The sequence below is a fragment of the Macrobrachium rosenbergii genome, chromosome 51 (assembly GCF_040412425.1).
Source record: "Macrobrachium rosenbergii isolate ZJJX-2024 chromosome 51, ASM4041242v1, whole genome shotgun sequence".
NCBI classification, from domain to species: Eukaryota; Metazoa; Arthropoda; class Malacostraca; order Decapoda; family Palaemonidae; genus Macrobrachium; species Macrobrachium rosenbergii.
This window is the reverse complement of record NC_089791.1, coordinates 13,808,280-13,823,545: the sequence shown is the minus strand read 5'-3', so window position 1 is coordinate 13,823,545 and position 15,266 is coordinate 13,808,280. Positions and strand designations below refer to the sequence as shown.

General features: G+C 37.4%; 1 protein-coding gene across 8 annotated transcripts in view; it reads right to left on the bottom strand.

Annotated features, from left to right (window-relative positions):
- Positions 1–15,266, bottom strand: part of LOC136833138 (acylglycerol kinase, mitochondrial-like) — a 179,011-nt gene that overhangs the window by 82,456 nt on the left and 81,289 nt on the right. For 3 of the 8 annotated variants that reach the window (XM_067094814.1, XM_067094813.1, XM_067094811.1), the window contains 3 exons: positions 13,916–14,171; positions 12,017–12,192; positions 9,515–11,191 (listed from right to left, as the gene is read on the bottom strand). The exons of 1 other annotated variant lie outside the window; for it this stretch is intronic. In XM_067094814.1, coding sequence (XP_066950915.1) covers positions 9,613–11,191; positions 12,017–12,192; positions 13,916–14,149 — 1,989 coding nt within the window. In that variant the 5' untranslated portion in view covers positions 14,150–14,171 and the 3' untranslated portion in view covers positions 9,515–9,612. Of the gene's footprint in view, positions 1–2,537; positions 2,771–9,514; positions 11,192–12,016; positions 12,193–13,915; positions 14,172–15,266 lie in introns of those variants that run through there. 4 more of the 8 variants (XM_067094816.1, XM_067094815.1, XM_067094817.1 and 1 more) reach the window with 3 other exon arrangements.

Genomic DNA, 15,266 nt, shown 5'->3' with positions numbered 1-15,266 from the left:
TTCATATCTGGTCTGAACTCCAATTCCACATGACAAACATATTTTTTCAATTGTTTTCTTGCTGTTTTCAATTATCCCATTCAAGATTTTAACCGAAAATCATTCATTGTCAAGTTTCCAAACCTCTCACATCTCACTTGACGGTGTAAGAAACGTACAGAAAACGAATTAATTCTGGCTGAAATCTACATTGAAAATGCCGAGAAAACATCGAAAAAATATATTTGCCATGCACACATCAAAGTAGGCTACCACGTAGGCTTACATCACTTGCAGAACACCCAATAGCCGGTAAAATTTTACAAGTTGCCAATAAAAAATAATACCAAGTAACTTAGGGGTGTTGACTGGTTACAATTTTGCTGTGTTAGCTATGGAGGGGATGCGGTACTGACTGATTGATTATGAAATTTAGGGCTTGAAGACCAAGCGCCAGGTTTTAAGTCATAATTTGATGAGCTTTTTACAAAACTGTAGGTTACAATTTCATATCGGGTACATTATGTTTTTGAGAACCACTCACATATAATAAAACTAACTTCCATGGAGGAAAATGAATTCTTTCAAGATAAGTTCCCTTGGGTCACTAACAGTATAGCCACTAACCTTTCGATTTTTTGATTTCGGGAGAGAAACACTACTGTTACAGCGCCACAAATTCTTTCCTGACCTTAACGTACAGGGCTTGGAACACTTTGGGCAAGTAGCAGAACTTGGAAGAATTCCGTGATTTCTTAAAAAAGATAAGGCTTCGTCATATTGTTCGAAAAATTTCCTGATGCACTAATACTGTGTAATTTCACACCTATTGCACGTGGCTTCCATTGTGCAAATGATAAGAATTACAAACATTTTGCCGCATATCAGTCGTGGGTGAAATTTGAAATAGTCAATGGAAAATTAGTAAGCTAATGAAATAAATGACTTGTTTTCATTGGTTCTGAAACAAGATCCGAATGAAAACCATTTTTTTATTGGGTGATTTCAATTGTATTCAAAACGAGGCCTAGTTACATGGAATTAACGTTTTGACTTGGTTGATCTGATAAGCTGCGCCAATAATTTCAAATTTCGTGTCGACAGAACGCCCATGCAAATGACGTTCACCAATCACATCAAAAGGATGTGACGTAATGATAGTTAAGTGGGTGAAATGCAGGGGCATGCACATGGCTGGCAGCTGCATATGTACAAATGCACACACGGGAGCTCAAGAAGTCATGGGTGAGGTGAAATTGAAATTTAGAAAAAATCCTCAATTATTTACATAAATTTTTTTATTGTGGTAAATATTACTTTGTGAGAATTATGTATATAGAATATTTTTTTCATTTTTCAATTAAGACTTTTAGTTCCTCGTTGGACGACTCCGTAGAGTTCTCGGCTAGCACTCTGCCAGGCCCGAGTTTGAGTCTCTGGCCGGCCAATGAAGAATTAGAGGAATTTATTTTTGGCGATAGAAATTCATTTCTCAGTATAATGTGGTTCAGATTCCACAATAAGCTGTAGGTCCCGTTGCTAGGTAAGCAATTGGTTCTTAGCCACGTGAAACAAGTCTAATCCTTCGGGCCAGCCCTAGGAGAGCTGTTAATCAACTCAGTGGTCTGGATAAACTAAGGTATACTTACTTTAATGAAGATTTGAAAGATATAATAAAAAATTGCGTAAGGATGTTCGGACCGGAAACGAACATTAACCGTTCATTTTATAATAGATTTCCTGGTAATTCTATATATTAGCTCCGTGCCTATTTTTACCTTTTCAACTGGTTTTTTCTACACTTTTAGGGGTTCTGACTGGCGGTGCATCTGTTTGTTATCGGGCAAATGGAATGTCCCTCCGCCGTGTTTAGTACTGGCCCGGCGGGGGTTGGGTACCCATACGTTAACAAGTTGTTGCACTTGCCGGACGGGATATGAACCTTCGAAACAGACTTACCCGTGCTCTGTCTTGTGAAGATTGTGTATGGAAAGCCCTTGTTGGATGGACTTCAGGGGTTAATTACAGGTTAATTACACTCGAGCAACAAAAATTAAAGGTAAATTCATAATTAGCAACCAAAAAACTGTAGAAAAAGTTAAGTTAGAAGGCAGTTGCTGCCGCGGAGCTACTATATAGTTCTACCGATTTCCTTAGCCAATTTCTTCTTGAACATTGCCTATGGCTCCCTAATGACTTAAAAATGCACAGAACCATTCCATAACAACATGGGGCAGTCCGTGCAGAGTTATTCTGTAGTTTTACCATACCTAGGGAAGGATGGGGTCTTTACCCCCAACCAGGTCAGATCATGACGTCCTAGGTCAGGTTAGGTTAAAACAAAAAGTAGGCTGGCATTGTTGTTAAATAGGAAGGATAGGTTACCCGTACCTGCCCCTCCCCTCCCCCTAAAGGCAGGGTATGATACTGTTGAAATATATCTAACCTTTGGTGTTACAGTCTGTCATTTCTCTAAACTACTTTATTAGTTTTAAAAGCCTAAGACTTTCCTATGATCGAGTAACCTAACCCTATGAGCTCCCTGTTGAGATACTTACTCAAGTTTATTGTTTGCAAAATTAATTCCATAGCCGAGTAACGCAGAGAAAAATATCGTCTTTTTCGGATGCCGACGAAGAACACCAAAAAACTTCACTATTTTTGACATTTTGACGATTGCAGGCCTACCGGCCAAGCGGGTAGACTAGTTTACAATACATACGGTGCAATGGTGCTTCGTAGTAGGAACATTAATAGTTTGCCTTTTCAACGGCCCTTCCTAAACCTCTCTCTCTCTCTCTCTCACACACACGCAAGACCATGATATAATTTAAAACTGTTTACTTATTCTACCCTAATAACGTTGTATGCGAGGGAGCATGCGGCAAATTTTTTCGTAAAAGCAAGAATGGAATATAAAATACTTCTTACAGTCTTTAAAGCACTAAAATATGGTGAACCAATATATCTGAGAAACTGCTTCAACTTCTATATAGACCTGAAATGAATATTGTAAGTCAGGCGAGAGAGCATTTGTACATTGCGCACCAAGACTATACAGCAAAATACCGCCTGAAATGAAGATCATATAAGAAGAAAGCAAATAAAAAAAAGACATAAAGACTCTTCTATTCTGCAGGAGCTACGATACTGATGAGAAAACACTAAAAGACAATTATAAAATATAAGAAGCACCTTATTTTGAAAACGTACAAGGGCCCGCCAGAGAGGGAATCGTCCCTCTGAGGTCTGTACATAAAACCAAACATAGTGAAACAAAGTGAGTGTGTACAGAACCTGCATCAACGACATTTGAATCGACCTAGCTCAGCAGTAAATAGGAACCAGCTTCATTTCGGGTCAAGACAAGAGCACATAACTGGAAGCTTATCGCTAGACTTGATGAGAACTGGAAGGCCCTCGTAGTGGAACTTGTATCACACGAAAGAATGTATCAAAAGTTCCTCAAATTTCACCCCTTTCATACACTTGCTTGCATCTTACCACTTCGCTAAAGTTGTCCTGTGGGAACCATTAATTCATTATTTTGTCTATACAAATATAATACACAAGTATTCGGCTACATTCTGAGAATTAGACGGTACACTTCCAATCAATGACAAATCTGCACTGTCGTAACACTGAAATAATTATTTAAATTTTCCTGAAGGGCTTGACTTTTTAGTCATCCTAACATCAAATAGCAGTTAATTATTGAAAATCTTTTGCTGCTTATTTGATGACTCTCTAACGCCAATCCTGGAAGTGCATCTTTGCTCAGATAACTTAATACCATCTGTAGCTAGTCTTGTGTTGACCCCATTCGTTGGTTGCTTTGTACTATAATCTCATAAATGCTTAGGACACAGTCTTCATAGCATGATGAGTCATAATACATATTTTAAATCACTTTGACAGACAACCAATGCAACTCAGACAATACAGGGGCAATCCTGTCCCGAGGTGCAACACCTTTTTTTATCTTACTGCTCTATTTTTTATATTTTGCAACTTCCCAAGTTTTACGTGAGACAGACTATGACAGAGTTGTATTAATATAGTGTTTGCAAATGATACTTTACTGTTAGGGGACAGTGAAGAGAAATCGATGAAATTAGTGAAAGACTTTGACTGCGTTTGTAAAAGGAGCAAGCCCAGCATGAGTGTGAGCAAAAGGTCGTGAAGGTAAATGGAAAACAAAAAGAAGGAGCAATAACTGTTTGGACTGATAATAGAAAAACGGAAGCGGTCGATTTGTGTGGGTATTTGGGTGTAAATGTAACTGAATGTGGTAGGACAAGAAAAAAGGTGTCCCATAATAGGTCAGGCAAGGAAGGTATATATATATATATATATATATATATATATATATATATATATATATATATATATATATATATACATATATATACATACATATATATATATATATATATATATATATATATATATATATATATATATATATATATATATATATATATATATATATATTCATCTAACCAATGTTGCTCCCTGAACTGTTTGCTGGGTCATGCACATTTTCTATAACTCATCTTGTGTACTAATTGCGTAAGGTAGGTAAATGTATTGAACAATAAACCCACCATTTTGTGGGCTAGCTCTGGAATTGCCACCCTGTGCTCTACCTTCAGCCGTTGAAGAAGGTTGAAGATAAAGGAAAAAGATTTAAAAAACAGAGAAAAAGTTTTGCAAATGTATTTTCCTGCTTCTAACATTGTAACCAGCTTTTAAGTGATCGTTTCTCGCTGGTGAAAATAGATTTTCTTACTGAAAAATGAACATTGAAATTTCGCAGTCTTACATTTTTCTGGTATAATTATAAATTAGAAAGTTGCAAATTACCAACACAATTATATATTCTTTTTCAGACATAAATATGAAAGTTCATTGGTACGATAATGAAGATATGCAGCAATGAAAAATAAACACATTAAATATGTTTGAAAGCCACAAAAAGCTATAGACTCTATCAAAATTTGACGCCGGAGCCAAGGAAAGATGTAGAACGTTACCTTTAAATTCCAGGTCTCCGAAGACTTAAAGTGAGGTGGTTACGTCCTCTTGGAATTAGTCTTGGCATTTCCTTGTAGAACCTTTTCGACATTTTCCGTTTATAACGCGTATCTGTCCCTCATGAAATAAAGTAAGTCACGGGAAAACCCGATCTTTATTATCATGCTCGTAACTGGATCTAAAACCGCCAGTTTTCTTCATGTTTTGCAAGACTTCTATTTGACGAGTAAAACTCACCTGGGTCCGAGACAAGGCTACCGAATAACTAACATTGCGTAATGAAGGACTCCTGAACTGCGGACTCTTTTGAGGAGTAGGCTAAGTCTTTTAAAAGGCTGCAGATTCCCTCAGACTGATTTTCCATGGACTTGATATAAATATGATTCCAATGTCCTCCATGTAGCACATTATGAAAATAAGCCAGTTACAACACCCAACAAAACACGGGCCAGCCGGGAAACCCTCCCCCTGGGATACCTACCCAGAGGGAATCAGGGAACATTGGCAGGAAGGTCCTCCTTCGAGGCTGCCTTCCTAGGAAGGATGCGGGGTTCCTTACCATAAGGTAGGGGCCAAGACTTTCTAAGGAAGGCATTCCTTTAGGAGGGTCTCCAACCCATCCGTAAGGGATGCCTTCCCAGTGAAAGCCAGAGCACCCCTAACACCGAAGTCCTCCTCCCATGTGTGAATGACGGTTGCACAAAGTATTTGAACACGGCTAATAAAGTGTTAATACCTAACTCAGTCTGTTACTATAGATCCAATGAGTGATAGAGGACCGACATGTCACTTTATTCTAATGTAACATAGATTGATGAAGAACATTATCGTCACTTTAACAATTTTTTTATCATCTTCCGCTATATGAAGGATGCATTTAGTGTATTACAGAAAGAATTAAATTAAACGAAATATGTAAATCTGAATATGCATTGTCATTTCCACTCTGAACACAAGATCATCTAAATAATTATGAATCCAGGAAAACATAATACAAGTATTTATTATTTATCAACCCCTCCCTCCCTACTACCACCACCACCACCACCAAAACCAGCCTGAATGGTTTGTCCCACGGCTACACCGAATTACCCGCTTGCTCTATAAGCATACACATTTCCCAACCAGACAAAGGCAAAAGGGGAGTTCACACAGTACACAGCTGTAAGATGGAAATAACAAATTGCTTACTGCCAACATTTCTTCTCGGAGTTCCTGGAGGCCTTGCATACGCCACCAGGAATAAATATCCTCATAACTGAGTTATAACAAGTCTCGATTAGCATTACGTTAAATTAATAGCATATTTGATATTTTGATTTTTTTTATAAATAAATCCCGTATTCATCACATGATCAGGCGATGAAATGTTAAATGGAAACATGGAACATTATTTAATATAACAGGGAAACTATGTAGGTGTGATAACTTAGAATTTAGTACTGCCTGTGTCGATTGTCTCATGGTGAATCAAAGTGCCTGGAGATGGAAGGTATTAAGACTCAAACAGAATGTCTCGTTTGTAGACTTTAATAACGACAACAGGACAAGCAAAATGGTGTATGCGGTATAACATTTCTCAGAATGTCTTTACAAATATGTGTACGTGAATAATAAGCGTGCGTGTTCTGCTGAGCGCCTTCGGCGAAGCAGGACCGGATAATGTAGCCTGCGGCTAAAGGGTAATAATTATTATGGTGTCCATACGTAAAGTAGGTATGGCTGAGTTTATGATCTTCTGTTTTCTTACTGCACTGTTCATCGTTTGTGTAGAATTTCTCAGCGCACGTTTCACTATTGCTAACGTGGCAGGTCGTGCGTCAAAGTTAACCATTCCTTTTCGGTGTGCTTGACCTTACTTCCAATGCCTGATTTAAAGAACTTTCTTCTTTCTTTCTTTAAATCTTCAACTGAAAACCACTGTGGACAGAGTCGACAGACTATCAACCCAAGAGGGCTCCAAAGGGATAAAAGCCTGCAGAGAGAAAGTTATAGGAAAAGGTGATGAATAAATTAATATGAGGGAAGAGAAACTAAAACCGATACTTGTACAAAAAGCTGTACCACCGATACCTTTTAGGTTAAAATTGTATTAACTACTTCGCTTAAGTTACACACACACACACCCAGAGAGAGAGAGAGAGAGAGAGAGAGAGAGAGAGAGAGAAATAAACACTGAATATCCTTTTGTGCTGAATCAAGGCTGTGCGAAAGGGTATAATTAGTCGTCATTTGTCCGTGCAGAACCTTGGAGGGAATAACTTAACCCATACAATTACCATACTATATTCCCTGTGGTAGTTTCTTTGTCCTGCGGTGTTCCCGCTGATGATGATGATGATGATGATGACAGTTTAGCTCCTCCTGATATTGCTGTTGGAATCTGAATTGGGATGTAAAATCTAGGCCAAAAGCCAAGCACTGGGACCAATAAGGTCATCCAACGCTAAAAATAATGTTGAAACAATTGTTAGGAGGGGGTGGAAAGTTCGTTGGAAGAAAGAAAATGAACGGGGGATATTGTCGTTGTTGTTCCTACACTGATATGAGGTGCTGCCGAAGGTGTCGCTTCATTGTTACCGTTTCTACTGCTGCTGCTGCTGTCACCTGGAAAGCTGAGCCTATCATTAAAATCTATGTGAGAATCTTAAATGTGCGTAAAACAACATTATAAAAACCCTGTCACACGAAGTGAAAATATTCGATGTGAGCAGCATGTGCAAGATTTTAAAATAACGACTTTAATACAGATGGAGCCCTTGCTCTTTCTTTCACCTTAGTGGTGTCACCGAAAAGCTAATCTTATGAAAAAGATGAGACGACCTAATGTACTTTCACCAGCTCCCGTGGGCTAGTCCGACACTTAATCCAAATTTAAAAGGGTAAAAAATAGTAACTTGTCCTTCCTAAAAAAGTTTGTTGTAAGGGTGAGGCTTTTAAGCACATAGACAGCCAACATTCACAATGTTTAACGTTAGGTTCCACAATTGTGATGTTTCAGTATCATGACTATGACTGCTTGCATACCTTTTCTTAAAGGGCATTGAATATGATAAATTTTTAAAAGGAAATTTAATACTATCGGTCAGCATCTTACTCATATGGTAACTAGAAAGCTATCATTAAAATGTTCGAAATTTACAACAGAGAGCACACGAAGAAGATTTCAATAGTAAGATAAAACTTTTTAACAATTAAATCAAGCTTTCATGTGTTTAAACCATCAAGAAGGTTGCAGATCACCTCCAACTCAATAAATCCTCTTTTTTTTTAATTATCCAAAAACTAACGGAGTTCAGTCATTATTGCAAATACAAACAGGGATCAAACTGAATTTGATGCTTACAAAGTACGCTGCTGAGATTGTGCAGAAAGCTGTGTCGAAGTAACGCGACGTTCAGTGTTGCAGACACTCCCATCACACCAGAGCAGTAGGAATTGAATTGAACTGAATACAGAATTTAGGCCAAAGACCTAGCACTGGGACTTATGAGGTCATTCAGCGCTGAAACGGAAATTGAGAGTAACAAGGTTTGAAAGGTGTAACAGGAGGAAAACCTCGCGGTTGTACTATGAATCGATTGTTAGGAGAGGGTGGAAAGTAAGACGGAAGAAAGAGAATATGAAAGGAGGTACAGTAAAAGGAACGAAAGAGGTTGCAGTTAGGGGCCGAAAGCACGCTGCAAAGAACCTTAAGTAATGCCTACAGTGCACTGCATGAGGTGTATTAACGGCACTACCACCCCGCGGGGATACGGCTTAAAGAATGAAGGATTCCCTTACATAAGAGAGATTTATGTCACAGCCCTGACTGGAATGAGTCTTCATTGCTATTCAAGTAAAACAGAAGACTTTAGTCAGACCTTATCAATTGAACAAACACCATGAATCTGCCAGATGGGCACAGGAAGTCGGGCGTTGTTGGTGAGAATGCTGTGACCCAACTCATTTCCACTCCAAAATGTTGAGAATTTCTCATCAAAACAGGTTAGTGGATATTGACTTCCATATAGTTCACAAACTTAAAAACCGTATATATTATTACTTCTGTCTTATATTAACAGCTGTAAGCCTTGGCAGGTTTCGGCAAACTGCGAAACTCGCAAAGGTTACTTGCACGGAAAATAAAAATAAATGGTTATGATAGTTATAAAAATATACAGGGATACCCTTTTATTATTGTATTTAAAGGATTCCGTTAACGCAATGAGATCTTGTTACCGTATGAAGAGGTTTCTATTAAACAATTATAGCAAATAACTTTGGTCTTCATTCACTTGCAGTTACCAAAATCTAGAAATTAACCATCTCCCATTCACAACCAATGGACATCATCTCTTAACCAAACTACTTATGCCTTGCTTGTCATATGTTTTTCATCCACCCTCCCCCCTTTTATTTTGTTATATGAGGGTTACTGAACTTCCTTTAAGGAACACATACCGGGTAATTTCTCAAGTGAGTGTTCGTTGCTTGTGTTGACAGTAAAACAATCGCATTTTGATTAAAATTTTATATTTCCAGCTTTTATGACGAATACTTGACTAAAACTAAAGACAGAAAAAAGTAGAGAAACAGAGAATAATTCCAGTGCCCTCAGACATGCTCTTTCGTTGCCGAACAGATCTTCTTTGCCCAAAGTTCTGCAAGGTTTGGAGGGAGTGATTTGTATAAAACTTTGAAAAGTTCTTCTTCAGAAGACTGATTGGATTTTAAGTCACCATCCAACGTACCTCTTGGTAAAGGCTGAAATGTTACCTGATCGGAAAGATGATCATCTCCGTCGTTCTCTGATCTGCTCTGGACCTCCTCTTGGAATAGATCTGCTTTTTGTTTAGAGCAGTTCTGGTCACTTTGTGGCTCAGAAAGTCTGTTCTGTGGAATGAATTGAGGTATCAAAGGTTTTTGTGATGATGATACTTGGTCAGGCCACATGAATACTGGTTCATATATCTTATCATCGGCTATAAGTCCCGAGGAACTTACTCCATGGTTAGATGATGACTGTTGTATTTCAGGGTATCCATACTCTTGCTTTACTGGGTAGTTCAAGATTTGCTTTTGGATGCAAGGTTTTGTCTCAGATAGTGAGTTCAGATCTGCATCATCATCATCATCATCATCTAGAATAATGACTTCATCATTTTCACTTTCTTTAGAAAAGGAGGCTGTTCTTTTGTTCAATGCTTTCTTCAGAGGAAGGTTCACACCGTCGCCAAGAGAACTTGAGAACTTTAATGATTCTTTCTGCCTTGCAGTAGATCCTAAGTTCTCTTCAGCACTGGGTTTTTGGAAGCATTCTCCTAGTTCTTGCAGATCTACCAGAGACTCTAAGAAGTGTGACATTGCATTTGTGATAGGGATGCGAGCTTGGTACTGCTGCATATACCTTTCTAATAAATGAATATATTTCCTCTTTCTGCTGGCTATTTCCAGTGTGCCAACTAAATTTGAGTCGTCGTGGTCAAAAAGGGCTACCATAAGGCTTAATATCATGAATATCTCATCACTGTACAAGTAGTAGTATTTCTGAAAGAAAAACCTCCATTTGCACATGGTTGTGTCATCATCAACGAATTTTTCTACGGACGAAAGCATTATCCTTGGGAATGTGCAGGAATGTGTAAACTGTCTCCTCGGCCACCATTCTCTTTCACTGTCATACTGATGAGTCCCAAAAATGAAAGCAGCCCTCGCTACTGCTGGCTTCAGCAAAATTCTCTGATCGTTGATCTGCAGTTCACGGAGTTCGGGGGCTGAACCCAAAAACTTCCCCATACTTTTGCAAAAGACGAAGAAGAGATGCTCAAGCACATCAGCATTCTTCTCGTAGTAGTGTTGTGGGAATTCTGGAAACGAGAGAGCTCGCAAAAGTAGTTTGCGAAGTCCTGATATTTTCTCTTGATCTTCCACAGACAGAAATTCTAAGGCATGATGAACGTCATTGCCATGATCTTTGTAAGATGGACTCCTATGGGGTTGTAGATTTCCGAGTGGATTTAGACCGTGGCGCAGAAGATCAGATCTTCCGTTGTGATATCTCTGAGCACCACGACGCTTATGCTCTATGGCCATTTTTCTTCTTCTCTCGAGTTTCCGGGACATAAGGGCCTTCCTCTCCTGCTCATTCATCACGAGGGATGTATCCATGCCAATGTCCTGACACCGTTTAAATCTGGAAGGGGAAAATGATGGCGATATTTAAAGAACAAAAAGGGTCTACTGACCTGTCCACATTAATCTTATCATAGCTATCAGCTTGAAGCAGTGCTACCAGTCTGATTTGAACGTATCATAAGGATTGGGTCTTAAAGCAGAATATAATTTCTGGAAATGTCAGTTCCTTTTGCTGACAACACAGTACTTACAGGTATTTCACAGACAGAAAGAGAATGATACAAAGCAACAGGAAAAAAATACGAGGACGAGTATACCAGGCAAAGTATGAAGCCAATGCCTTCCACCTGTGTTAATTTTTCCATTATTTTTCCTCAATATGTAGTTCGGGACTACATATCCCACTTATTTTCAAGTGATAAAGCGTTTAACGAGCGCCTAAAAAGAGGCAATGACAGTGTTGGTGAAAAAAAAAAGAGACATCAGGCAAGTTTATGACTTTGATTATGAATTGAGTGTTATTTGTAAAGAACAATTCAGTTGTATATCATCGTAGCTCTGTTCTTCTTTTCCCTTCTGGGCTCCCTGTTCTGTGGAGGCTTGCAAGGAAAGTTCAAGCCTGTTACTCGTTTCATACGATTGTATGCTCGTTATGAATAACAATAATAATAGCTCATAAGAACTACCTGTCTCCAAATATAGATCTTGCCTAGAAGCGTACGCCAAAGTCCTCAGTGTGGTGGGAGCCATGACAAACACTCGACCCAGCTGAAGTGACCAAGTTGTTAGCAACACTCTTAGCGGAAACACTCAAACCATTTATTCAATCAATCTTTCTTGCACTGAAAATTTTCTCTTTCCTTTTCTCTATTCCCTCTCTTACCTGCACGCTTGACAGGATTTCCTGTTCTGGTTGACGTCGCATTTCCCCTCCTTCAGGCAGAAAAATGTGTCGAAAACCCGACTCTGAACGCTCCGTCGAAAGAAGGCTTTGCAGGAGTCACAGCAGATAGCCCCAAAATGGTTACACCTAGCGACGCGATCACAGACTCCGCATCTCTGGAACAGTTAGTGAGAAAGGGGCCAAAAATTAATATACATAACTGAAAAGAATTAAATTAGCTAACTTGATCTCATATATATATATATATATATAGTATATATATATATATATATATATATATATATATATATATATATATATATATATATATATATATATATATATATATATACTATATATATATACACACATATATAGCACACTCCAAAGGGTGACTCAGAGAAGGAGCAAACACAATGATCGCTGTCTTATTCATAATTTAACTGCTTGAATCTCGATGGAACCCCTTTACAGAAAATTTCCACAACTTTATCCACTTCATACACCTAAGCAGAAGGTTAGTACAGTGAACTTCCTAAAGACACTGCGCCATTCGTCTTTATCTTGATAAAATTATAACACTCCTGGATAGTTAGGCCCCCTTTCCAGTACCTCTTTCACACACTCTCTCCAACTATTTCCTACCACTACTGAATTCACTCTTCTCACCAGTCCACCACTATCCATTCTTCCCATATGACCAAAACATCTCAGAACACTAATCTATCCTTTCACCTACACTAACCTTTTTACCATTTCATCTAGACATCTTCACCTTGCTTACACTTTCAGTTCTTTTGGACATCACATTTACTAGGCAAATGATTCATCTCAGCATCCATTATAAACTTTCACTCAGGCGAATCACCTCAACAATCCCTTCACATATTAAACCTTGGTTTCCATTGACAATATGAGTTGCTCAAAAATTTTCTGCACCGACCCTGCTACCTTTCTCGCTTCACCTTTTGCGAGAGTCACTTCTTCTCCAACCTACCATTACATTTACTTACAAGTGCCTACACGAGTTAGCTACGTTAATTTTTCCACCCTCCATTTTAACATTCATTGCTCCTGCTTTTTGGCTTCCATTTATTCGATAACTTAGCTCCCAAATTTCCTCTCTTTGCAAACACTTTCATACTCCTTTAACAGTTTCTGAAGTTTCTCTTCAATATCGGTAATTATAAGTATTGTGTCATCTTCAAGCACTGACCATTCCACACTCCATTCGCAACTCATTTTCTTATCTTACAATTTTACACCTACATTTATTTTGTAGGTCAAGCTTTTTGTTATTGAATTTAAGTTTATCATATATATATATATATATATATATATATATATATATATATATATATATATATATATATATATATATATATATATATATATACTGTATATATACTGTATATGAATATATATATGTATGTATATGTATATGTATATGTATATGTATGTATATATATATATATATATATATATATATATATATATATATATATATATATATATATATATATATATATATATATATATATATATATATATATATCCAACGCACTGATACAATGGAATCAGTGCATCGAACTAAGCTTTGTTTGTCCGCGTTACCACTGGCACTAAATTGTCAGAAAGAAAAAAACTATACATAGAGAGTAAATTTCCAGTCGACAGACTGTGAACAAGAAAAATGCCGATGTAAACTGCTTACAAGAGAAACAGATCGGTCAGACTAGGGAGACAAGCGAAGTCTTCAGGGCGTCTCGAAAAGTTTGTTTGTATCACTGACGAAACCTGTAGGTGTGCTAAAACCGTCGCGTATCAGTCTGGTGATGTATGAATAGTTAAAGAATGCTCTGATAAGCCGAGAATCTTGAAAGAGACTCATGCACTCACTTTGCTCTCGTCGGCGTCGGAGTCGTTGTCCTGGGAGGCTGAACTCGAGACCTGGCACGACAAAGAAGCGTCCTGCGCGGGTTCCCTGATCTCGTGTTTGATGACGCCTTTGACCTCCACATCCAGTTCCATCTCCTCGTCCATTTCCTCCGTCTTCTCCCGCTTGACCTGAGTCGTCGTTTCCCACCCCAAGGACGTCAGGTCGATGAGAGGCTGGTCACCTCCCGCCTCCATACTGCACCGTCGTTCGTCGCTTCTGTGAAACGTGAACACACAAATACAGTATATATGTATGTATGTATATGTATATATATATATATATATATATATATATATATATATATATATATATATATATATATATATATATATATATATATATATATATATATATAAAAGTTCAGATATCATATATATATATATATATGGGTTGTCATTGGTCCAATTTGAATATGAGGTTAGTCTGGTTTTATCATGAACACCAGCCAAAAATTGCTTTTTCAGCTCCATCTTCATTACTGCTGAAGATAACCATCTTGATCCTGGTGACTCTTGCCTACCTCATGAGGTCATTCACTTGTAACATTTATATTTCTCAAATTTATCTTCTTCCGCTTTTTCTTGTCAAAACAAATTCTAGGCAAGGCATGAAGACTGTGATACAGTTCTTATTTACCCACTCCATGCATTAGTATATTATAATCCATGCAACGAACAAAAAAGCATTAAATTCATCTTATCTATTTAATGCACCGGCGTTTCTTCGAAAGTTCGATTACTGGGAAGGGTAATCTTTAATGTTAACGTATTTCTTTTTTTTAACGATCTCAATTTATGCAGTTCCGTGAATTAAGGCCATATTTATATATTAAACTTTACAGACGAAACATCAAGTAATTTAAAGTAGACCTACTGTGCATTATTCCATTACAGCCATTACCGTTTTACCTAAAATTATGATATACAGTAACACCTACACATGACATCGTATATCCGCGTGTAATTGTATGTGTGTAGATATATAGGCAGTATATATATATATATATATATATATATATAACTTTATCACATACACAATTTTTCTGTGCATTAGTAGAATTATTAAAGGGACTATTCAAACTGATGGTATCTAAAGCTTGTAACCTTTTTGAATAAAAACCCATTAGATACCATCCAGTTTGAATGAGGTCCTTTAGTAAATATATATATATATATATATATATATATATATATATATATATATATATATATATATATGTATGTATGTATATATATATAATTTATATACATACATATGTATATATATATAAATATATATGTATATATACACATATATATATATATATTTATA